The sequence below is a fragment of the Heterobasidion irregulare genome (assembly GCF_000320585.1).
Source record: "Heterobasidion irregulare TC 32-1 unplaced genomic scaffold scaffold_03, whole genome shotgun sequence".
In the NCBI taxonomy this organism is placed as follows: Eukaryota; Fungi; Basidiomycota; class Agaricomycetes; order Russulales; family Bondarzewiaceae; genus Heterobasidion; species Heterobasidion irregulare.
The window spans coordinates 2,977,449-3,000,464 of record NW_009258199.1 but is presented as its reverse complement, the minus strand read 5'-3'; the positions used below and the strand labels follow the sequence as shown (position 1 = coordinate 3,000,464).

The following is a 23,016-nucleotide window of genomic DNA, read 5'->3' as shown; positions in this document are numbered from 1 at the left end:
GTGCGCCGTGCAACGCATTATCAGCGCGTTGTCCCATTGCATTTGTGAGGAAGAAAATCGCCTGTGCTAAGTGATTCATGAGATGGCGATGGGCCATAAGCAGCGCATGATTCAATCCCACGCCAATGGCGACGTTTCCAAGACTCGGCAGATCTCGGCGGTCTTCGGGATCATCGGACTTGGAAATGGGACCTCCTCCAACCTCACCGCCAATTCACAGCGCTCACCCTCGCTTGACACTCTGATTTCTGGTAGGTGTCTCCATTTCTTTCCGTTTCCAAACACGTCCTAATCCAACACTCCTCTCAAAGCTTCAAGAAGTCAAAGCTGCCCAAAGCTGAAAGTTTTTCAATGTGAGAACGTTCGGAAAGGACACTTACACAGTGGCTGCCGCATGCTCCCCGCAGTGGTAGGTGTTACCGGTGCGCATAGCTCTTTTTATGATTGAATGACTTTCTCTCTTACTTTATGATATGATGTCTTACCTTGAATTGCTATTTGTGCTGTCAGGATCATGAGCCATCATACAACATTCAACATTCCAAATAATGCCTCTCACATTCAGAGGCTGCCTGTCGAGATTCTCGAACTCATAATGATAGCCTGCGCTTTTCCGCCGCTGAGCGTTCAATTGACTTTACCTTATTCTCGCTCTCCGACATGGATAAATATCACACACGTTTGTCGTCACTGGCGTCAGGTAGCTCTTCAATGCCCTCATCTCTGGACGCATATCGCCAGATCACTAAGCGCTTTTTGGCTGGCCGCGTTCCTAGATCGCTCGGGCTCGCAAGCGTTGGATGTTGAGATCAATGGAAGCTTGATAACCGTCCCAGCCCTCGAGCGCCATCTTCTCGCTCATATCTCCCGAGTGAGACACCTTCATTTGGATTTTTCCTGAAAATCTGATCATCAATTCGTGAGAAATGCCATTGGTGTTCTTACAGCCCCTGCTCCACTCTTGGAAAGCCTAGTCATTCGAAATCCCACCGTCGACCTGGACTTGGGAGATGATTTCCTTGCAGGATATGTGCCCCGCTTGCGGCGACTACAGCTTGATCATCATATGCAGTCTCTTCCCATGTTCCTCCTTCCCAATCTCACTCATCTCGAGATTGAGAGAACGTCCATGATAGAAGAAATGATTACGACACTTCGATGGACACCGCTTCTGAAAACCCTTTCCTGCGGTCTCTACGACTCCCCCTCCTCTCAGACAATTCACGATTTCATCCATCTTTCCAACCTCTCACATTTGTGGTTGATAGGAACGGAGGTATACGACGGCTTCACCTACTTCTTCCGACGAGTGCGATTGCCCCCGACGGTGCATATCAAGATTCTACTCAACAACTACACAAGCAGGAACACAGAGGAAGCGAAGGTTATGTTTGATATGCTGGGCAGTTATCCTCCTCCTAGGAGTAGCGTTACCCCATTCACACATCTCAAGATAAAGATATGGGGACATCAGAGCCCGCTCTTTGATGGTCGACTGTGCTCTCAACGGGCTTTTGACCGTTATGAACCACAAAGACCATTTCCAGGACCGCACGGCAGGTACAAGTACAATTTTACATACGACCTCCTTCCTCAAGCCCAACTCGATTTTAGTGGAATCTCCCCACACAGTGATCGCTCTCTCCCCATGTTGGCCGTGCGGTCGATATTTGATCGTATGCCCTTAGCAGACGTACACACATTGGATCTGTCTGTTGATCTATCATCGATGTCCGCCGACGAGGATGACAAGGGCGAGTCCAGGGCACAAGCTTGGGATCCATTAGAATGGCTGCCTATCCTTCGTCTCATGCCACGCGTCCGAAGCCTCAAATTATCCCAGGACGCTGTCGTTGGAGTTCTCAGGGCCCTCACACCCGGAAGGAGCGATGGCTCGATCACACCTCTTTGGGTCTGCCTTTCAACGCTCCTTGTTGACAGCACCTTCACTGATGTTTTAGGCGAGCGCCAGTCATCGTCGGCTGTTCCTGGGACTCTGACAACGTTTCTTGCGCAAAGGAGTGAGGCGGGGCTGGATCACATTGCTTGCAATGTCTCTCCTCAAGCATGATTGTTATTTCGCAACTGTCGGTGCCCCAAATGCAGAGTGGAGTCTCTGAAATGTCAGATAACAAAGTTGTTGTAGCGACCATGGACGTCGGCCGATTCACTTTCGATGTGTCGGCTATGTTGGGCCATAATACTAGACTGCTGTTTGAAGGAACACTCACATTGTCTCCGAGTCTGTTCAAAGCCTTGAGCTTCATGTGTTCGATGGCCAAGAACGGAGCTGCGCACTTGCATGCGCTCGGTGCTTGAGAGAAACTGGGTGCTAGCCTCGGCCTCGAGGAGTCGCAAGAGCATAAGATTTTAAAAAAAAACACCTCACCATCGACCGCAAGCGATCTTGTTGACCTCACTGCAGCTGGGCTGACTGCAAGTTCCACATCGAGAAACCACAACATGCCCAGCCGAGTTTGTCATTGCAACCGAACATGGACCTAGACAGGTCTCTACGCACCAAATCTCATTCATTTTCCTGGTTTAGATGTCCCAAGCGACTATAAATGTTGCAGACCAAAGGGGGTCCAAAGGGAGCCAAAGGGTCTTCGCAAAATCCTCGAGTTTTTGGCTGCGTAGATGAACCGATGTGGACCGAGCATAGGTCAGATAAGGACGAAAAACGTAGTCTAGTGTAAATTCTGCATTTGGAGCACTGTATCAGAGCGGTCGATTCGAACTTTAGCGCTTCAGCGTCAACTGCCATCATCCGACTCTACGCTGTTCGAATACCCGCCGTGCACTTTACCGAGCAAATCGACCGCTTCTGTCGCTGTGATGGACACCGGCACTGTTCAAATCACTACATGGACCAAGGGGTATTAAATTTTCAATCGGCAGCAGCATACGGATAACTCAGGAAAGGCAAGCGAAGTTCTTTCTCGTTCTCAGGCTACGTCTCAGGCGGCTACAAGACAGGCCATTTCAGTACACATATCTCGTGACTCACTTTAGGGCATCACTCGAAGGATACCACTACGCAGACACTCGGTGAACGTTGTCTCCTCCATATCTGCACAGAACATCACCTTCGCGCGCAGAGCCTGCGCTTGTCTTGTCCTGAGCATATTCATCTTCTTGCCGACGCACTTACAAAATGGAATCTTTGCTACCTTCTACTCCATTGGACCGACTGATTGCACTCGATCGGATAGACCTCCAGGACAAGTACAGGGAGGTGATCACGAGGAGGCCGAGGGACGTGCCCGCCCTCCTTCGATCCTTATACCGCGAAGGGAAGCTCCTTGATCACAACGCACTGTTGATGTCAACTTTGGATACGATACATCCTCGTGGAGATCAGTTGAAAAAACTACTTCTAGGCGGCCTCCACAACGTCTTTGTAGATATCTTGACAGACCACGCCGTCTATGCTACTTTTGAGGTAAGCCAACGGTGCATATTCTGTAGGGACGCGGACGCTGACGCACGAGTCGCGCTGCACCTCATGTTGGGACCGACCTCAGGGCTGTTTGGGAAGGCTGATATTTGGTCTTGCAGAGATCGTGCTAGCGCTTGTAGGAGAGCTACGAGGTCAGCGCATGGGAGAAAATCCGATCGTTGACCAGCTCCTTACTCGATCTGCTGAGCTCTGGGGAATGATATGGTCTAAGCGTAGCCTGTTGCAGGGCGAAACCACTAGTGACAGAGACTATCAGAAAGCCGTCAAAAATTTGGCTGCCTCTTGGAATGTGATGATGAACCAGAAGTGGGTAGTCTTCGAGTGGTCCCATCACTCGCCACTGAAATCATCCCACAGCAACTTCTCATCCGAAAATCCTCTCTGCACTCGCTTAGGACACGTTGCGATCTACTGCTGGCATCATCTCCCGCAGCCGACTCTAAGCTCTCGGAACACTCGAGGCAATGACTTGCTTGCAGTATTGATCAGTCAGTTTCTGAGTGGGTGCTCACAGCAAACTCGAGACCAGCTCGTTCAGGAAGCCATCGTCGACACGTTTGGCCCGCAGGCATGGGTCCAACGTCTTCGCCGTGCGCTGGAGGACCCCGGCTGTCTCAACGACCGTCTGGGCCGGATCATCGACGTGATCAACTACTTCGGCTCACACCCGCATGTGCGGCGAATGCTGTGGGTGTGCAAAATCCAAGAATGCATATTCGTGGCGTTGAAGAGACAACAACTGTTCGGCGATGCTGCAAACGAGTGGCCTATCTTCGCAGAGGCTCCGACCTCAATAGGGTGCGTGTCAGATTGAGAGGCTCCTGCGTATGCGCTGACGGCCATCTCGCCAGCTGGATGCTCGCGGACCATGCCCCGCTTTCTGCATATGAACTGATTATACACCATAACATCTTCAAGTGGACTGCTCGCGCCCTGATTCTCGGCGCTGAAAGCCCAATCCAACCCACTACGTCCGATAGTCCCCATCTTCTTCGTACGTCGTGCCCGAGGCGCCCGATACTTTCTACGGCGCTCATCTCACGCATACAGACCACTGGTTGTATATCCTGAACGCTTATACTGATGTTTTCCGCTCGAATATCGCGAAACCGGCCGCGACGGCGGAGGGCGCCGTGCGTGCGGCCAAAGCACCCCGCTCCGCCATCATCATGACCAACGCCGCGCAAAAGGTATGGTACCGGACGCTGCTCGATCTCCGCGCCTTGCATCCCTCCGCGGACAACCCCATGCCATCTCGCCAACGCGCGCTCGAAGCATGGACAAGCTTCGGGCACGACCTCGGTCTAGTCGAGTCGGAGGAACATGCGCACTGGGAGAAGGCGCGGAATACGCAGCCCCGTCCTCCACAAGAAGCGGAGGCGTCGTCCTCGTCGGCGCCTCGGGCTCTGCAGCGCTACTGCAGCTGGAGGCAGTGCGAATACCACACGAAGGAGCCGCGGTATCCGATGATGCAGTGCGCGCGCTGCGGAGACTCGCGCTACTGCGGCCGATCATGTCAGACGAAGTGAGTCTCCTGCCTGTCTAACTGCCTCGCGCCCTCATGTGCTTCAAATCTACACAGTGACTGGAAGCACGGTGGACATAGACTTGTCTGCTACGCTCGCAAAGAGTGATCGAACCTCGAAGCTCACAGTCCCGCAATGTATGTAGTCCATTTTCTCATTTTCATGCGAAAGCCTCGTAGATATCTTCTCTGCGCACCATGAACCCATCCATGCAGATGTTAGCGCACCGTGGGATGAGCATCTTAAGAATTGTGATTTGAATACATGAGTATACGCCGACAGCACGTCCACCCCGTCCGCGTCCTCCATCCCAGACGCCAGGCCGCGTCGCACGACGGTGAGCAGGGTTGCAGAACACGTGCCCGCACGGAGACAGCCGATGCGTGGCCATCTTCCGCACACAGCGCGCGCACGAGGTCTGCACAACGACAACGCGCGGTCCCGGTCGAGCTGCGCGACGGGCCTGACGTCTCCGAGCGGCGAGGGCACGTGCGCAGCCAGAATGTGCTCGTCGTACAGGTACGTTGGGGCCTCCCGCGATACGGATATCCGAAGATCACCTCTGAGGTTGGAGGAGAATCGTCAACTTGCTGTCTTCAAAAGGCTACAGGTAGGTCGTTTCTCGCGCAGGCTCTAGCTCCCTTTTTTTGTTCCCGCATGGCCTACATAACCATCCCTTCACTCCCTCGCGGTCGGGCGAATTTGAACCTGCCCCAAGCGCTCATGTATGTATAATGATTTATATGGCGCGCTTGTGGTTCTCACTGCATTTATTTATCTCTCAACATCTCCACTTGCTTTGGCTATTTCATCATGCCTCCAGGATTTTCAATCAGCCTCCATTCGCAGATTATACTAGCTCTACTGGTTGTCCATCAGCTCTAAAAGGAAATCGTTCAAGTCGTCCCCATCCCATCGCTCCAACGACGGTCGCCTTCATCCTGTATATATCTTCAGGACTATAGGGCGATTTGAAATATCGTCTCGAGCTGCATTGCGACGACATTTTCGGGTTGCCTTTCACCCCAACCTCCGGATTTCCACGACTGTCCATGGAAAGTTACTTGGCGCTGCGTCAAAGTGATGCTGATGGCGCTGGTTGCCGCGGAGCTCATCATTGTATCTGCCTTTCGACAACGCATCTCTGCGCGCAAGTTTGCTAAACAATATGAAGGTGCATGTTGAGCTACATTGTGACCCTGATATCGACTTGCTTTCATAGATCGGGGATGGATGACGATGCACGGTTTCTTTGCGATCATGGGAGGCTTCGTGCTGTACGATAACGACGTCCCTGTTTGAGTCCTCTACACAGAAGACTCCGAACCCAGTCCCGATTTCCCCGATGTTACAAAGGTCGAAATACAGGACAGGAGTAAGGGAGACGTGCTATCCAAAGGGCTGGCGATAGTTCAGACCAGCTGGTTCACATAGCAGCGTGTAGGACGAGCAGCTGAGCGTCTTCCGATCGCGGAGCTTGACATTGCGAGCTTGACATATGCGGTGCTCAATTTGGGGACGTATGTGCTATGGTGGGACAAGCCCCTCAACATCTTGCGCCCAATTCGTGTGTACAGGAAGGGCCATGGTGAGCGAGTGGGTAGCGACCAGGGCTAAATCTCCGCTGGAGGACAGGAAGAGAGTTTGGCCTCGCCGTCGGAGGATGGCGGAGTTTTTTTGTTATTGTCTGGAGACGGCGAAGACATCTGGGTTCCGATAAAATCGCTGCCTGTTCCATTGAGGTGGATCGAATTCAAGAAAAAGGTCGTCAAGCTGGTGAAGGCGACCTTTGAAGCCTTTATCGTGATTGTCGTTACGACTGTGATGATGGACCTCCGTGAATGGAATCCAAAGCCAATGACCAGAGTTGCTACGTTTCATTCTGGGCGGGACGGTCCCGACAGCACGCTTGAATTACGTGTCCGTGCTCTATTGATGACGGGGGTCGCATTTGTCTTTGGGGCCATCCACGGTATTGCCTGGTCTTTTGATTTCCCGACCACTGCAGAACGAACAGTGTGGGGGATCTCTTCCATCATAACAATGTGTGCGCCGGTTCTAATAGCATCGTGGTACGCAAACCATTGGCTTGGTCGTAGGATAAGTTCAGCGTGGAGATGGCTTACACAGAAGACGGGTCTTGCTCTTCCCATAGCGATGTGTTTACTGTACCTCTTCTCTCGGCTTGCATTATTGGTCGAGGCTTTTACTACTCTGAGGTCGCTTCCTAATGGAGCGTATCAAACTGTGATTTGGACGACTTTCATACCTCACCTATAACTCGTCTGATTACTGGACATGGCTTCAGCTTGTATTATCTGCTGTAGTACTCACTTCGAACACGCTTGTTATACGAGGTATTCTCTTCGCAGGTTTCTAATATGAGCCCCTTTCCCCGACAGACCGAATACAGCAATGATCTCGAAGTCCAACCATCTTGGCAACTCAAAAAATCCCTAAGATAAAAGCAGACCAAAACACCGAGGGAAAAGCAGTCTAATTGGCGACGAAGGGCACGACGCATTCCTTCACGAAGTACTCGTGGAATCGATTGTCGAGCGTGAGTTCGGGATGAAATGTGGTAAGAAGGTGTCGGCCCTGTCTGAGCGCGACGATGGATTCATCGGGAGTGTTTTCGAGCGTGTGCGGCAGGAGGTCAGGAGGTATGCGGGAGATGACTTGGATGGGGGCGTCGGAGACGGTTGCTGTGAGTGATAAAATAACCTAGAAAGACTCAAATAACAGGCTCCTTCAAGAAAGAGCATGTAAGTGAGAAAACATACAGGTGCGCGGATAAAAACCCCTGTGAACGGCGTTGACGAATCTCGAAGGCCATCAACTGTGAGAGGCGCTTCGAACGATTCAACCTGAGAGTTTGGATTATAGGGTATCCGTAAGCATGCACATTACGGAAATTCGTCAAGAAATAGCTGCGCTGACCTGCGAACCCCACCCGTTCCGTGCAACGGTAACGGACACGCCGCCTAAAAGTTCCTGGCCCCCCTTCTTCGGGTTTGCCACGGCCTGCGCCAGCAAAATCGCCCCTGCGCACGTTCCCCACACTGACTTCTTCCTGACGAACTCACGCAGCGGTTCCAGCAATCCCGAAAGTTTTGCAAGTAAGGCAATGGTGGTCGACTCTAATCAGAAGGTCTGGCGGTCAGCACACGAATCTCGAGCATTTGGAACGAATAGGAGAGACAGACCTCCACCTGGGATTATTAGAGCATCGCACTTCTCTAGGTCTTCAGGTGTCCGAACTTGGACGACGAACAGCCTCCGCCGCGTAGAGAGTTTCTGCAGTATGTGCTGGTGCTCGATGAAAGCACCCTGGAGCGCTGAACGCATCGATCGTCAATGGACTGTCGCATGGGTGAAGAGTTGATGCTCGCCGAGAATTCCAATCGTCAAACCATTGGAGACTGGAATGTCCTGCATCAGAGATGCTTGAGTACCGAATGTTCTCTCGTATAACCTTGCGGAGAAATGACTGGGAAAATCGATCTGCGCAACACCAAATCAGGAAATCGAGTGGTTGTCACACAAGGTCACTGTAGTCACAATCAACGAGTAGACTTCCATGTCAGTCGGCCCTCAGCGTAAATCAGGAGTACAACTCTCCAAAGTCCAAGGTAAGTGGGGTTTTAATAGATAAATGAAATGGGGTCCGTGGAATTTTCTTGTAACGGACGCAGACGCTGGAGAATATTTATCCGCAGATTTTTGGCAGGCTGACTCGTTTTCCTGATGATATTCGAGTATGACATGGTGAGTGCGTGATTACATAGCCCACATCAGAATGGAGGTTGACTGTTTCGTCACTTTTTTGTCAGTGTCAGGTAAATATGATCAGGCATCAGAGCAAACGATAAAAAAAACAATTGAGTCGGGACGGTTGACTACAAGAATAGCCCTCGGCTCAGAAGCATCCAGAAACCCCACTTCTGTGTCTCAGATTGGGCCATAACATAGGCACAGCGAGTCGGTGTTCGTCGTCTCTCTCAAAGCTCTTTTATGTTATCCCGCATCATATTCTTATTGTCTATAGCAGGGCGCCTAACATTGAACCACCTTGGGTAAGCACATAGTGTGCGCTTCGTGCATCGCCCACTTGTTAAGCAACGTTGGGCTTGGAGTTGCAATTGAATCTAACCATGCGCGTCATGCATGATTGCAAACGCATGACAACAATGGGAAGGCTTTAGCCCGCCACGCACCAATCCGCCGGAGCTTGCCATGGTGTCCCCCGGAGCATTGTTTCATGTTCCGCCACCAGAAGGACAATGCAGGCCAATGCGCAGTGGTATATCAGCCTCGTCGCGGATCTTGGCACGCTGCATCACCTTCCTCCCTTTCTCCCATTCATACATGGCAATGAAAGTACGCCGATATTTCATCATTGAATCTTCCCTAAAGCTGTTCACTTGTCCAGACTCTATTGTTAGCCCTTGGGCTCCCCCGCGCCATTCATCAATCCGATAAAATGCCACCTTCGACACCCTTCCTGATGAACTCCTTTCGACAATGTTCTGCCTCGACAGCATCCTTTACCGCCTCTACCCTCATGGCCAACAACTTCAAAGAGCAAAGATGCCGTGATCATGGTACTGTAGTTGATGTGAACACGGCACTCTGAAGAGAGAGTCTCGTCGTCATCTATCCGCCAGAGCAATTATGGAATTCACGGGTACTCAGATTCGGTATCGGTGGCAGAGTCGTCGATCAAGTGCAGATACAGCCCTTTCCTTCGCCAATTAGCGGTGAAGAAATCGAAAGGACGTTGAGGTGAGTCCCTCCCTCAATCAAAGAATCGAGCATCCATCTCTTCTTGCGCTACGCATCCATCGGTTCTGTGCCGTATGAGAACGTGTTATACAGACTTCGAAAGGATCCTTGCTCGCCATGTATCCCCACTGTTCCTCGGCCACCCTCACGCCACGATCCGAATTCAAATTCCAGCATCATCCAGGCGTTATCCCCCACTTTATAAGGCTCGCATCCTCCACACATTCGTGGAAGAGCACCCGACAAAGCTACTCTTGCCACACTCGGTCCATCATTCGGCAGCATCTTGCTGAAGCGCGTGGCGATAATTTCCGTTCATCTAGTCCTCTGCTAACCAGAGGGCATTTTCAATCTCTATCTGTCAACGTCTGGCGAAGAATCTTCTGTGCATTGTGAAAGTGCTTTTATTCCTTACCCGGCCCTCTCTCTACTTCGCTATGCTGAAATCCGGGCGCCCTTCTTGAATTTCCTGATGCATTCACTAAATACCATCACAATAGGACCACAGTTCCTTCCTAACTTCCGTGACACGACCCATCATTGATACTCAGGGTTCATCGACTAATCGCCATAATTGAGTAACTTGCTAGAAGATCCCCCATTTCTCACGACACTCTAAACACCTGGACTCCCCTTCAACGGCGGATAACCACTGAAGAGCACCCTGACCTAGAATTACAGCAAAGAGGATCTTCGACAGGCTTCGACAGGCCCTGGTTATCTGATGATACATTCTGATCAATAAGGGGAGATTCGACGCTTCTGTATTAGTATTATAGGAGATCGGGGCAGCCCTACTCAGCGATCAACGATGACGAGTCAACCGCAGCCGACATAGCATAATCCGACGAGTATGTGCCCTGCCGATCTCTCATTCCTCGAGAAATTTTGATCGTCCAATCTAGGTGACAAATTTTTTTTTGAAGAGACGATAAGGTATCCAAAGGACTGATAACTATTGCAAAAATTTGCGTTGCGAGAGTAGCGCAAAATCGACATATCCCACTGCTAAGTATCAAATGCCCTGACCTCTCTCTTCCTCAGACACCATTTCTCGATAACGAGTATCGATTTGGTTTATTATCTTGGCTTAGCATCATCTAGCTAACGCAAGGTGCGTTGAATGAGTGAAGCTCTGCTCCTGACGCGTGAGATATTCCTGTGATATTATTCTAGCTTATGGATGGTAATGTTAATTTGAACGGGCAACGATCAATCACCACTCTTTTCAGTTCAGGTGCGTATGCGCTAAGGTCGGCTTGTTCTTTTCACGTAGGTGAGTGCCTTTCTACCAGAGCCTCTGACACATCGTTTTCATGAGCTAATGAGTCTCTCTCAAATTTGCCTTTGGCAAGTTAACGATGTAACCAAACTGCGTTCAACAAGGTGGCTTGATATAAGTCAGAAAGTGATTGAACATCTCATTAGTTTATGTGCCCGTCCTCGAAGGGCCTTGGTCGGGTAGTCGATCGGGCGAACACACACTTGGATTCATCTCTGGTTGTTTCGGAACCGAAAAGCGCGTCATGTCACCGCACACGTGATTATGTGACACACGTGTGAGTCGACTCACAGCGTTTCGCTCCCTTTGTTCAAGGCCATTGTCATCCAGCCATCGCCACGATGCCAGCAGTCCGCACCAAACCCTTCGACCTAGAGTCCTTTCGCTTCAGTTTCGAGAAGAAGAGCCATGGCACCCGATCGCTGTCCCCAGCAAGCATTGATGCGAAGAACGCCCCTGCCTTCGAAGAGTCCAAACTGCGAGACTTTTCCCTGCGTGAATACCCCTTTTGCTCCCGCTCAAGCAGCAAGCGCAGCTCGTCTGATCAAAATTCTTTGAAAAATAGTATATAAAGTCGAGTATCCGCGGACCGCCGCGGCACGTCTCTCCTATCGTACTCCCTCTGGCAAACGAGTCCCACCGCATCACTGGGAAGTGTACGACCTCATACTGAAGGTACCCGCAGGCAAAATCAGCACGTATAAAGCCATATGCGCTGCTTTGGGCTCTGGCTCCCCACGTTCGGTTGGGACAGCGCTGCGAAACAACCCGTTCGCGCCGTTCGTGCCCTGCCATAGGGTCGTGGCATCGAACTTCTTCGTCGGCGGATTTTTCGGCGAGTGGACAGATCTCAAGGGCGGAGCGAACAAGGGAAAGCGGGTCGGCCCAGAGGCCGGCGCCGTGGGATGGAATGACCAGTTTAGAGGACTGGGCCAGGGCGCTGTCCAGCGCGAGAAGGTGAGGATGTTGGTACAAGAGGGCATTCCGTTCACGGCGGAAGGAAGGCTAGTGAGAGGGGAGAAATATCTATGGGCTGGACCGGACGCCGTTGTGTCGAATTGAACCGAGCTGTGGGCTGTGGACATACATCTTTGGGGATGCAGTAGCTGGGATATGAGCATATGTTTTCGAGTAGGAGAAAGAGAGCCTATTTATATAAGGATGACAGAAATACAAGAGCCACCTATGTGAGCTCGGATCCGTGGTAGTGATCACCTATGAGCCCAACAAGATGTCTGATGATGCGATCATGCTGTCAGCTGATCGCATCGATGAAACGTGGATGAGCGGAGGGTTGAGGTATCTGAGCTAGGTGGGTGTAAATCCGATACACGCTGATATAACGAGGGGGGCTTCTGTCGGCATCCTCGCTGTAAAGGGAACAAGGGCAGTGCCGAGAACAAAGGATACTGGACGATATAAGCAGCCCGAGCACGCCTGGCAAAACGAGTTGCTCTTCATCCCTGGCCATTTCTATCACGCTTGACGAGTCGACGACAACGCATCGAGACATCGAGACATCCTTAGTGTCAGGCCATAGGTATAACGCCCAAGAATCGACGCCAAAAGTGTTCCGTGCGCTGTGTGGATATGCGGGTGCGCCTCAGGGTGTGTGGAGAGGAGGCACGCTAATGTCGCCAAGGAGGGAGCGAAAGTGGGCCGTTAAGTTGTCGGCATGGCTGAGGAGAATGGTGGTAAGTGGCCTAGTTATTTGAGACGAACGCGAAAAATCACACCTTTTGAAACCCCTACCAACCTGTACGGGCGAGGCTGTTGTATGGCGCTCAAAGGTTTGGGGCCTCATGACGGCTGCCGTTTTGTTCACTGAGCTTCAGGTGAAAAGCGTCCGACGAACTTCGGTTCATAGTCGACGTGCTGGCGTTGGCGGGAGTCTGCGTAGAGGTGCCTATACGTATTTTCGATGCCAATCAAATAACGGGCGTAATATGCGGTAGATGATAGCGGCAAGCGAACGTAAAAGACTGGCGACTGCCAGGGTAGGAGATGAGGAGGAGGGGAGGGGGGGGGAGGGAATTTGGGTGTTCTCTATCCTCGCAACTAGCCAATCGAAAGAATATTTTCCAGAACTTTCCTGCACTGTCGGGTGTCCTTTGTGAAGCCGGTGATCGGTGACACGTCCAAGAGAAAAGTCGCCACCTATGTGAGGAAGATGATGGCAGGTGGAGCCGGTGAGGACCTGGGCCATGCACCCAACTCAGATCGAGCTCTTGTTGGAGGGAGAGGACAATAGAAAACTCAAAGCGCGACCGCATGGCTTGAGCAGCAAACCGAACCACCTGCGTCACGGATGTGTACTTCGCTGCATCGTTCTAGACGTTGAGCTATGCTTTATATATTGCAAAATTGCGCAAGAAAACACTAGGAAAACTCACTATACAATCTATATACTCTGTCTGCTACTAGATATTACTAGACGCGAGAGAATGGCTCATGTAGCCGTCAGAAACCCTGAATTCACCCCCCCTCCTCCGCATGTGCTGTGCTGGCAGTGGCGAAACCGAGAGTGAAGTAGAAAAAAAAATCAGGACAATTCGCAAAAAATAAAATAAAAAACATACGTGCTAGTTTACAGTCTCACCGACCACTGTCTTCATGTATGTGCTGTAACATGATTGTACAGGTCGGCTTTATGAGCAACAGGACCCAAATAGATAGGATGTCCGAACGGCGCTTGAACAGGGATGCGTGACGACTCATTCGGTATGTCACAAATTACGGTCACCTCCGCTTTGCTCCTGCCCCCCTCCCCCTCATGGTTTTTTTTCTGCCCTCGCTTATCCCTCTCTTCACCGGAATGGATTCCCCAATCTCCTTACAGAAAATACGCATGGAGCTGATAATTTGCGGAGAGGGTTCTTTGCGAGTTCGCTTGGCAACTGATCAGAGCTTTGTCGGTGGGGTGGACGGTGGACATATAGCGACATGAAGCGAATGGATCGGAAACGGTGGCCTGGTCTCTTATGTTTCCACTTCGCCACGGGTATGTCAAAGCTCCTTCTCAGCCCCTTAAATAGGGTACGGCGATGCAGCTTAGCATCTCACAACACACACACCTCGCTCTCCGAGCGCACTACTCTACTGTCATGACAGACAGGCAGCTTCTGCTCAAAGGCAGCATCGGGCGCACATTCCCACACGACGCTCTCCGTTATTTTGAATTTCTTGCGAAAAACAAGCATCCGATGACAAAATTCAGAGGGGGACGGCACTTCTCAACCTATGTTATAGCAGACGCCAATAGCGGCGTTCTAGGATTCGTCGACATCGCAGTCGACCTCCACCCTGGCACGTTTGTGCAACAGGCCATGAAGGGGCCGATCAGACCTCAACGGTCTGCAATTTGGTTCGACACAACGTTTCCATCTCTAGGGATATCGTTACCCGACGCCGAGCGCAATCTCGACATTCTTTCGGACTCTGACAAGATGGAGAAATGGAGTTCTCCAGCTAAACAAAGCTTGGCTATTTCTGTACGATTTTTGCATTTCGTGGACGATGATATATTTTCTTACTCTACAACAGTGGCTTGGCTACGAGCCGTGGCAGGCCGACTTGTCTGTGTGCGGTCAGAGTGGATGTTATCGAAAGCCCCTCGCGCATCGGGTCGCGCTGCTCGTGCGTCAGTTCATGAATGTGAGGACCCATTTACTTCTGCCTTTTTCTTCATTCTAAAATCTGCGTAACAGCATGCGAAGCGGCAGACAGGAGCATGCCCATCGTTACCCATTGGGTCCAATGGAATCACCGCTGACGATATAGTCCTCATCGGGCTTGTTGAGGTTGATGCAGTGGCTGGCACCTGGCAGCCAATTTTTCGGTTACGGTCCTGGTTCGCAGGTTCGATTTTACACTCTCGTATTTCCGGCTTGTTCTCATTCGATTATGGCATGATAGAACCGCAGGCCTATAACTTATGGTGATGATGCGCGGATGCTCCGCGACCTCACGCTTTCTGGTGTCGATCTATCGTGGACGGTGACCTGGTGCTCGCTCTGCTCTTTGCTCTGAGGCGACCCCGAGACAAGATCCTGGAAGCTGATGGCCGACTCGCTGCTGGTTCTACGATGGTGCCTAGGCTTTGGCTTGTGCTGGGCCCGATGCTTGGTGTGCTCTCCTTCCCGTCTTCTGTCTCGGAGCTGTTGTCTGGATGTCTCAGACGAATTTCCGTTATTGTCGTGGCGGGCCATGGCGCGTTTCTATTGTTATCGGTTATATCCATCTAGTGCCCTGTTATACACTAGCCAGTAGAGTTTATTACATGTGTATCCCCTAGCTTCTCTCTGTTCCATTACACGAATTCAGCGTATTTGTCTGTAAACTCCAATTGTCGCGATCGGAAAGCGAGAAGAGTGCTGTGACGGCGCGCGTCGCTTTTCATGACGCGTCAAGTCACACCTTCCTGTCACGCCACTTGGGTTGTAACTGAACAACTCGCTGGCTCGTTCAGGATTACATACCGTCTTTCTGTCCATAGAAACATTCGCAATGCCTCCGATAGCAGTACGCAGCAAGGGCGCACCTAAAATACAAGGGCGCGATATCAAATCGTTCTTTGGTGCAGGGGACAGCAATAGCAAAGCAACGACTGCCCATACTGTGCGTGTTCTCATATAGGCTCCTATCAGGACGAGACGTGACAGAGATGCAGAAATCAGCCCATACCGCACAATCGAAGGCTATATTGATCAGTACGTCTGCGCAGATCTGTCCAGGCACCACGCACATCGCTGACCGACGGTTCCAGGTGATGAAGATGACGAGTATGTTTTAACGGTACTCGAGGACTTCGTTGTTCCGTACTGATTATTCCACAGTCCAAAACCATCGAAGCCAACTGTAAAGTATGTGCCACAGTGATTCTTACCCTCCCTAATACTTGCTCACGAAAACATCAGAATCTCGAAACCCATCTCGCCACCGGCTGCCGCGACCCTGAAACGGAAGAAGAAGATTTTGCTATCTAGTGATGACGAAGATGAAGAGGACAAGCATGAAGCCACGCCACCTCCGAAGAAAAAGGCTGCCGTAGCCTCCTCTTCCGCCTCCTCTTCGAAGCCATCCGCAGCCTCTGTCCCGAAACCACGCAAGCCGGAGCCCAAATCGAATGGAAAGATCAAGAGGAAGAAAATCGATGAAGACGAGTACGCATCATCACCCTCCGATGATGATGATGAGTTCCTTGTCGACGGTGTTGGGAGTGAAGACGAGAAACCCTTGAAAAAAGGTCCTCCTAAGGGCAGGCCTAACGCAAACACCAAGAAAACTCCTCGAAAATCTGACGCTAACAAGGCAAAAGAGCAGCCCAAGGCAAAGCCTAAGACAGAGGATGCGGAAGAGGGGGAGAAGCCCAAACCAAAATTCAAGTGTGTCACCATCATCGCTGATCTCCCTGATTCCAATCTTAATTTCAACGTAGTTGGGCAGCAGCCAAGGCAGCGAAGCTAGCAGGGCCTGTCGCTCCTGGATTGAAAGTTGTGCCCGAGCCTGCGTATCCTGATTGTCTGGCTGGTCTTGCCTTCGTGTTCACAGGCGAATTGAGCAGCTTCTCCCGAGACGAAGCGACAGATCTTGCGAAGCGCTTCGGCGGGTACGAATGCCGTCCTTGTCACTCGTTATTTCATTTGACGATTCACCTCCATAGTCGTGTCGTGGGACAGCCATCGTCGAAGACATCATATGTTGTGCTGGGGGAGAACGCAGGCCCGAGCAAAATTGCGGCTCTCAAGAAACACAATATTCCCACACTATCGGAAGACGAATTCCTAAATCTGATCGCTACGCGCAAAGGACCAGGAAACGGAAAGGGCTTGGATGAGAAGGAGAAAAAGAAACAGGAGAAGGAGCTAGCAGTGATCAAGCAAGGTGCGAAGGAGTTGGAGATCCGAGAAAAAGAGGCAGCCAATGTGGCGGGATCAAGTAAAGCTGGAAGGTATGACCCTCTCTGTGATCAGGCGATGAATTATGAATTTATATATGTCTCAGTTCGAAGATGATTGATACTCAGACGCAGCTTTGGACGGATCGCTATGCTCCCCAAACACTCAGAGAAATTTGCGGAAATAAAGGCCAGGTTGAGAAACTTCGGCAGTGGTTGCATGATTGGTTCGTGCTCACGCCCTCACGCTATCCACTTTCTCTTGTAATTGACACGAGAAACAGGCCAAACAGTCTAAAATCGGCTTTCAAAAAGCCTGGTAAGGATGGTATGAACATATTCCGCGGTATCATGATCTCCGGCCCGCCTGGGATTGGCAAAACAACAAGCGCCCATCTCTGCGCGAAACTTGAGGGATTTACGCCCATCGAGCTCAACGCGAGTGATGTGCGGAGCAAGAAGCTCGTCGAGGTATTTTTCCTTCTTGATCTGTGTCATCCCAATGATCAATGCCCATGAAAATACTTAGAGCAGTACCAACATCACGAACAGTTCTCTAGACGGCTGGATGGCTGGTGGAAAAGTGAGTGCAGTCCGTCTGGTCCTTGATCCTAGCTGATCTATGGCGCAAAGTTAACTAATGCTGCCGGCGTTGATATCACTGACAAGACCTGTCTCATCATGGACGAAGTCGATGGCATGTCTTCTGGCGATCGAGGGGGTATCGGTGCGCTCGTGGCACTGATCAAGAAAACGAAGGTCTGCTTCTCGCATCGATCACTTTATCGAAGGCACGCTCATGAAGATCTCTTCGATTAGATTCCTATCATTTGTATAACGAATGATCGCACCGCTCTGAAGATGAAGCCTCTCGCTAATTCAACGTTCAACATGCCATTCAGGAAGCGAGTTACATATGCCAGGCTTTTCCGCTACGTGGGCTGAACCCCTTCTTTGTAGACCGGACGCCGCCGCTATTCGTTCAAGGGTCTTAACTATTGCATACAAGTAGGTCGGCCAAGTAGTGTCAACACGTCAGCGAGGGCTGACGCGTTCAGGGAAAAAATGAAGGTACCAGCTAACGTTGTTGACCAGCTGGTCAACGGCGTGCAATCAGACATCCGACAGGTCCTCAACATGCTTTCAACGTGGAGATTATCGAACAGTTCGCTGGACTTCGATCAGAGCAAGATGCTGTTGGTGTTTTTTGATTTCTCCTCTCTCTCCCTGTTGACTGATATGAGTTGCAGAGCCAAGATGAACGAGAAGTACAGCGTGATGACGCCGTTCAACGTGACTCAGAAGATTTTGGGGCCATATATGTTCTCGCCTACGGCGCGAGAAACATTGGGCGATAAAATGGAACTCTACTTTCATGACTATTCCTTTGTACCGCTGTTCATCCAGGTGCGCTTGTTTTTATTCCATCCTAGCAGACAAACCACATCAAAGCGGTTTTCTGTCACTATAGGAAAATTACTTGAAAACACAACCTGTGCTTGTCCGGAACGAGAGTGGATCAGCGCAAGTCCTGAAACACTTGTCGCTTATGGAACAAGCCTCGAATTCAATATCCGAAGGAGATCTTGTCGATGCTCTGATTCATGGGTGAGCTTATCGTGTTCCATGCCGTCGATGTCAAGGAAGGTGCTAATCTTTATAGTCCTGAGCAACATTGGACTCTGATGCCTGTACACGCCGTCTTGTCGACAGTCCGCCCGGCGTCCTTCCTTTACGGTGGGGGTTCTGGCTATGGTGGGCCGAACGCCATGTCATTCCCACAGTAAGTCCTAGTATGGTAGGTATGATGCAATTTCTCATATATATGTTCTTTCCAGGTGGCTTGGTCAAAATTCGAAACAGAACAAGCTAAGCAGGCAGCTAAGCGAGGTTCAGACGCGCATGCGACTGAAAGTATCCGGAGATAAGCATGAGATCAGGCAGTCGTACATTCCGGCCCTGTTCCCACATCTAGTGAAACCTTTGATCGACGAGGGAGCCGTGAGTCCTTTGCCTACGCTATGCACGTGTACTGTAATCGTCGACTTACACCTGGAATGGCTCTCTCAGAAAGCTGTCGATGACATCATCGATCGCATGGACGAATATTATCTGTCTCGGGAAGACTGGGACACCATCGTCGAGCTTGGGGTTGATGACCGGAAGGATGATTTGATATTGAAAAAGATCTCTGCAGCAACCAAATCGGCATTGACGAAGAAGTGGGTGATTTATTCTACGTACGAGGGGAGTGTACTAATCGGCGACGGCAGGTACAACACGAGGGACCATCCGATCGTGTATCACAGGCAAGACCTTGGCAAGGTGCCGAAGAAGCTTGCAGGAGGACCAGCGCCTGATCTGGAGGAGGCATTCGATGTGAGATATTGCGTGTTCATGTGTCCAAATTGCCTTCAATGGGTACTTACGTAGTCACTACAGGTTGAGGAAGACGAACCCGAGGACGACACCGCTAAGAAGGAGCAAGACTCAGACAACATAACGAATGACAAGCTCATACAACGAGGCAAAGGCAAGTCCAATCCAAAGGCCCCTACGAAGAGCAAGGTAAAGACGAAGAGATGAGCACGACTGAGGCAGGCATTGCCCATTAGATATACTATACATGGTGTAAGCTGTATTGTACGAAGGACGGTTCGTGTGCGGATACTATATTCTTATATGCAGAGTCGCGTGTCCATTACCTCCTCAGTGGAACTGGGAGTAATCTCAGCGCTAGTGCATTCCATGATCACAGTTAGCCATTTATCTCTTCTGCCTGGCGAGTTCATGGCAGAATTGGACTTTCATCGGACTTTAAAATGGGCTGTTCAACCTGGTTTAACTCCGAGGTTGAACTCTCCGGCTGCCAGCGAGCTACTCCTTCTCTTATACCCTCACAGGGTTTTGCGATTCTTGGCTATGACGAAGAAAAATGTGAGGCTGCAGCAGCTATTCCGAAAACTGAAAGCGGCTTTTACAACCTCGTCGCATGGTTGCAGCAAACGTTCCAGTAAGTATGGTTTAGACGCTCTTCAATCATCTCTGATGATAACGATCACTCTAGATTCCTCGACCGAGCAATATCTAGCCCTGTTGCCTCAAGCTCCCCCTCACGATGGCTCAATTATTGACAGCAATATTCCAGTCATTACAGGTGTCCCGGTGTCTAACACATTCCATTCCATTCCTTCACACCCCATTCACAATTTGCCTGTCGAGCTGCTCGAGCTGATCTTGTTCCATTGCATCCCACAAGCTCGGACTACATATTTTACCGCATACAAGCGTGGTCCTTGCTCTCCGATATGGGTCAATGTTACCTATGTCTGTCACTTCTGGCGGCAAGTCGCCCTTCGCTGTCCTCACCTCTGGACACACATCACCACGGACTTAAGCCTACCGTGGATAATCACGTTTTTGGATCGCTCAAGGTCAGAGCCTTTGGTTGTTGAGGTTGATGCACGCCGTATCACTCTGGGTGTCTACGAAACTCATCTTTCCGCCCACACTTTTCGGATGAGAGAGCTCTATTTAGGTTGTCAAATCTTTACCAATGGGATTCCTGAATATCTCGATTCGTTGAGGAGTCCCGCTCCCCTCTTGGAGACTCTCATCGTTGATATGGGCCCTTGCATAAATCACGTGAAATGGAGTCTATTTTCAGAGTCTACCCCTCGATTATGTCGATTATGGCTGCATCGCAGCATAAATGCTCCATCCGGTGGACTTCTCCTCCACAACCTCCGTTACCTCAAGCTGGAAAGCTCTCTATCCATGCTCGAGGAGACCTTTGCATTGTTGCAACGTGCACCTCTCCTAGAAACTCTCCGCATCGACCTGAATGGCGGACGTCGCGGTCTAGCTCAACAAACCCTACCCAGCTTTATTCGACTTCCGAACCTGTCCCTTCTGAAAGTATCATGCTCCGATGCGTATGATGCCTTTGTTGGCCTATTCGAGCGATTGCAAATTCCTCCGACAGTTCATCTCAAACTCTCCTCTCACACATACGTTTTCTCGCCAGTGTTTCGATCCAATGACCAGCTGGTGCATATCTTCAACATGATAGTTAGCCATACCCGCACGGTTGGCAAAGCAATGGACTCTTTGACGCACTTCCAAATCGCAATCACACCAACTTATTTCACCCTCGAAGCCGAACCGAACGCTCAACCGACTTGCTGCATTTGTAGCATTCCTTGCGGGCACATCAAATCCGACTCATTGCCCGTGGATAACGCGCATTCGAAATGCAGACATGTACCCTTATCAAATGTACATGTGCTGCGCTTATCCTTGCATCAATACATGCCGGATGACTCTGCTCTTCTTCAAGGGTATCGTACACACGGACGCGATATCCATAAATGGCGGTCTATCCTCTGTCTCATGCCAGAGATCCGAAGTCTCAAGGTGTCGCACGACGCTATCCCCGGGGTTCTACGAGCGCTCACACCCAACGCGAGTACTGGCGATGTCTCAAATCCACCCGTGTATGCCAAATTAACGGAGCTTATCATTGGTCACAGTGTCATCAGATGCCTGGATGGCATTGATAGTGACACTGATGATCTTCAGTTACGCTCAGTCGCCCTCGGGACGTTGGAAACATTTCTATCGAAGAGGAAGGAGGCTGGATTGGAATTAGATGTCTTGAATTTCAGCTGCTGTAAGTGCGTTGGGGGCAGTGTGAAGTCTTTGAAGCGGTACGTGAAGAGGTTGACTTGGGAGGACTTTGATTTGACAGATACTTGATCTTTATCTTCCATTCGGACAATTGACAATCAATAAAATGAACCTTTTCAAGTGTGATTTGGTTTACACAGTGCCAGGCGAAATGCTGACATGCAGGCAATACTGATCATCAAAAAGCTGTCTTCGAAGTGAACACGAAAGCTAGAGTACTGGCCGACTACGAGTGCCTTTCTTCACATAAGGCCCCTCAATGATCTGAACATCGTCGTCCTCCTCGTTCCCGTCCGAGAAGATCTCATCTTTGTTGGCTGCAGTTTTCCCTTTTGATCTCCTAATCTTCTTTGCATGTCCCTTCTTCTTGGACTTGGATTGAGGAGGTACCCAAGTTGGGAATGCTTGTGCCAGCTTCCGCTGGAATTCTTCGTCATATCCAACGCATTTTAGCGTAGCGATGCCAAGGTTCTGAGCCCGCCGCCACTCGCTGCATTCGTCACTTTGCGCGAATATAAGAGTGATGTAACGTACCTGCTTCCCCTCGTCATAGGCTTTTATGATCTCTTCTGCGGTGACATTGTCGTATCGATCATTCGAGTTATAGGCATCTCGAACTTCTGTCCTGGTTGGCTCACGGCCGAGTTCTCGCCGCAGAATGACCTCGACTCGAACTTGCTTTCCCCAAGATTTGCTCTGTATCTCGCGTCCCCAAGTGTTCTTTACCTGGGAATCGAGAATCATGAGTCCGTAGTCGCCGTACCACGAGGAAAATCAGTAGACCTTGGGACTTTGAAGCACCCACTCCGTCTGTGTAAGTGAGGGTGCCGGTGCCAGCTTATACTGACCAAAATACATCCACTTGGATTGGTCCAGGCCTACAAATAGCCGCTGTACAGCGCCTTTGTCCTCCATCCAAGTATCTGCGAGTGGCGTCGGATTATACCATAGCCCAGGCTCTCCCGGACGAGAAGGCGCATTCGGGTGCCACTTCACGCTCATGAACATGAAATCTTTGTAGCCGTGGACCTTGAATCTTGCCTCTGCGATCGAGGGAAAAACTGCGACGGGTGAGCCGCCATACTCGGTGCTCATGAAGAGCCTCGTTACAGAAACGGAGGCGACGGTTATATCCATGATGACAGGCCACGGCTCTGCACCTACGGCGGCAATTCGGCTCCGGACAGTTGCTTCATCAAGCGACATATCCTCTTTAAGTTTCGGCTTGACGAAGGAGTCCTGGAACACAGTATCATACCGGACAGCCTGGCTTAATCATGACAAAGCTTACCAGAGTGGTCGAATGGGTAGGGCTAGTCTGCTGTGGTTTGACCTCATCCCCGTCTATCACGGGAATACAGTCCCGGACAGTGTC

At 50.6% G+C, this 23,016-nt stretch overlaps 9 protein-coding genes across 9 annotated transcripts; 7 read left to right on the top strand and 2 right to left on the bottom strand.

The window, feature by feature from the left end:
- Positions 1-82: 82 nt before the first annotated feature.
- Positions 83-2,071, top strand: HETIRDRAFT_103281 (uncharacterized protein; the record flags this gene model as incomplete). Its single annotated transcript, XM_009546120.1, has 2 exons — positions 83-251; positions 948-2,071. 2 exons carry the CDS (start codon positions 83-85, stop codon positions 2,069-2,071), a joined length of 1,293 nt encoding a protein of 430 aa, XP_009544415.1.
- Positions 2,072-3,086: 1,015 nt separating this feature from the next.
- Positions 3,087-3,999, top strand: HETIRDRAFT_439352 (uncharacterized protein; the record flags this gene model as incomplete). Its single annotated transcript, XM_009546119.1, has 3 exons — positions 3,087-3,445; positions 3,528-3,769; positions 3,821-3,999. Coding segments are annotated over exons 1-3 (708 nt in total), but the record flags the coding sequence as incomplete, so codon positions are not given.
- A 2,237-nt stretch (positions 4,000-6,236) lies between these two features.
- Positions 6,237-7,348, top strand: HETIRDRAFT_408701 (uncharacterized protein). Its single transcript, XM_009546118.1, has one exon. It carries the CDS (start codon positions 6,814-6,816, stop codon positions 7,267-7,269), a length of 456 nt encoding a protein of 151 aa, XP_009544413.1. The 5' UTR covers positions 6,237-6,813; the 3' UTR covers positions 7,270-7,348.
- Positions 7,349-7,485: 137 nt separating this feature from the next.
- HETIRDRAFT_171279 (uncharacterized protein) lies at positions 7,486-8,337 on the bottom strand (the record flags this gene model as incomplete). The annotated part of the gene is made up of 4 exons (XM_009546117.1): positions 7,486-7,713; positions 7,773-7,856; positions 7,930-8,129; positions 8,196-8,337. 4 exons carry the CDS (start codon positions 8,335-8,337, stop codon positions 7,486-7,488), a joined length of 654 nt encoding a protein of 217 aa, XP_009544412.1.
- A 3,373-nt stretch (positions 8,338-11,710) lies between these two features.
- HETIRDRAFT_312510 (uncharacterized protein) lies at positions 11,711-12,118 on the top strand (the record flags this gene model as incomplete). Its single annotated transcript, XM_009546116.1, has 2 exons — positions 11,711-11,935; positions 12,011-12,118. Coding segments are annotated over 2 exons (333 nt in total), but the record flags the coding sequence as incomplete, so codon positions are not given.
- Positions 12,119-12,289: 171 nt separating this feature from the next.
- Positions 12,290-13,101, top strand: HETIRDRAFT_408700 (uncharacterized protein). Its single transcript, XM_009546115.1, has 2 exons — positions 12,290-12,735; positions 12,793-13,101. The coding sequence occupies exons 1-2, from the start codon at positions 12,688-12,690 to the stop codon at positions 13,009-13,011; spliced, it is 267 nt and encodes an 88-aa protein (XP_009544410.1). The 5' UTR covers positions 12,290-12,687; the 3' UTR covers positions 13,012-13,101.
- A 1,158-nt stretch (positions 13,102-14,259) lies between these two features.
- Positions 14,260-14,997, top strand: HETIRDRAFT_171275 (uncharacterized protein; the record flags this gene model as incomplete). The annotated part of the gene is made up of 4 exons (XM_009546114.1): positions 14,260-14,547; positions 14,600-14,710; positions 14,764-14,914; positions 14,972-14,997. 4 exons carry the CDS (start codon positions 14,260-14,262, stop codon positions 14,995-14,997), a joined length of 576 nt encoding a protein of 191 aa, XP_009544409.1.
- A 565-nt stretch (positions 14,998-15,562) lies between these two features.
- Positions 15,563-21,759, top strand: HETIRDRAFT_473506 (uncharacterized protein; the record flags this gene model as incomplete). Its single annotated transcript, XM_009546113.1, has 20 exons — positions 15,563-15,673; positions 15,726-15,765; positions 15,822-15,837; positions 15,892-15,918; positions 15,973-16,440; positions 16,494-16,664; positions 16,719-17,006; positions 17,060-17,179; positions 17,237-17,423; positions 17,482-17,535; positions 17,586-17,711; positions 17,772-17,861; positions 17,913-18,148; positions 18,203-18,359; positions 18,424-18,560; positions 18,616-18,735; positions 18,791-19,331; positions 19,395-19,520; positions 19,641-19,965; positions 20,020-21,759. 20 exons carry the CDS (start codon positions 15,563-15,565, stop codon positions 21,708-21,710), a joined length of 5,031 nt encoding a protein of 1,676 aa, XP_009544408.1. The 3' UTR covers positions 21,711-21,759.
- Positions 21,760-21,851: 92 nt separating this feature from the next.
- On the bottom strand, positions 21,852-22,862 carry HETIRDRAFT_314235 (uncharacterized protein; the record flags this gene model as incomplete). Its single annotated transcript, XM_009546112.1, has 3 exons — positions 21,852-22,112; positions 22,176-22,367; positions 22,425-22,862. Coding segments are annotated over 3 exons (891 nt in total), but the record flags the coding sequence as incomplete, so codon positions are not given.
- Between the last annotated feature and the right edge of the window lie 154 nt (positions 22,863-23,016).

Excerpts from the sequence above, each read along its gene's own strand:
- HETIRDRAFT_408700 (XM_009546115.1), top strand. The coding sequence starts at position 12,688 with ATGTCGCCAAGGAGGGAGCGAAAGTGGGCCGTTAAGTTGTCGGCATGG. Across the intron at positions 12,736-12,792 it reads CCGTTAAGTTGTCGGCATGG|CTTTTGAAACCCCTACCAAC; the intron begins CTGAGGAGAATG and ends GAAAAATCACAC.
- HETIRDRAFT_408701 (XM_009546118.1), top strand. The coding sequence starts at position 6,814 with ATGATGGACCTCCGTGAATGGAATCCAAAGCCAATGACCAGAGTTGCT.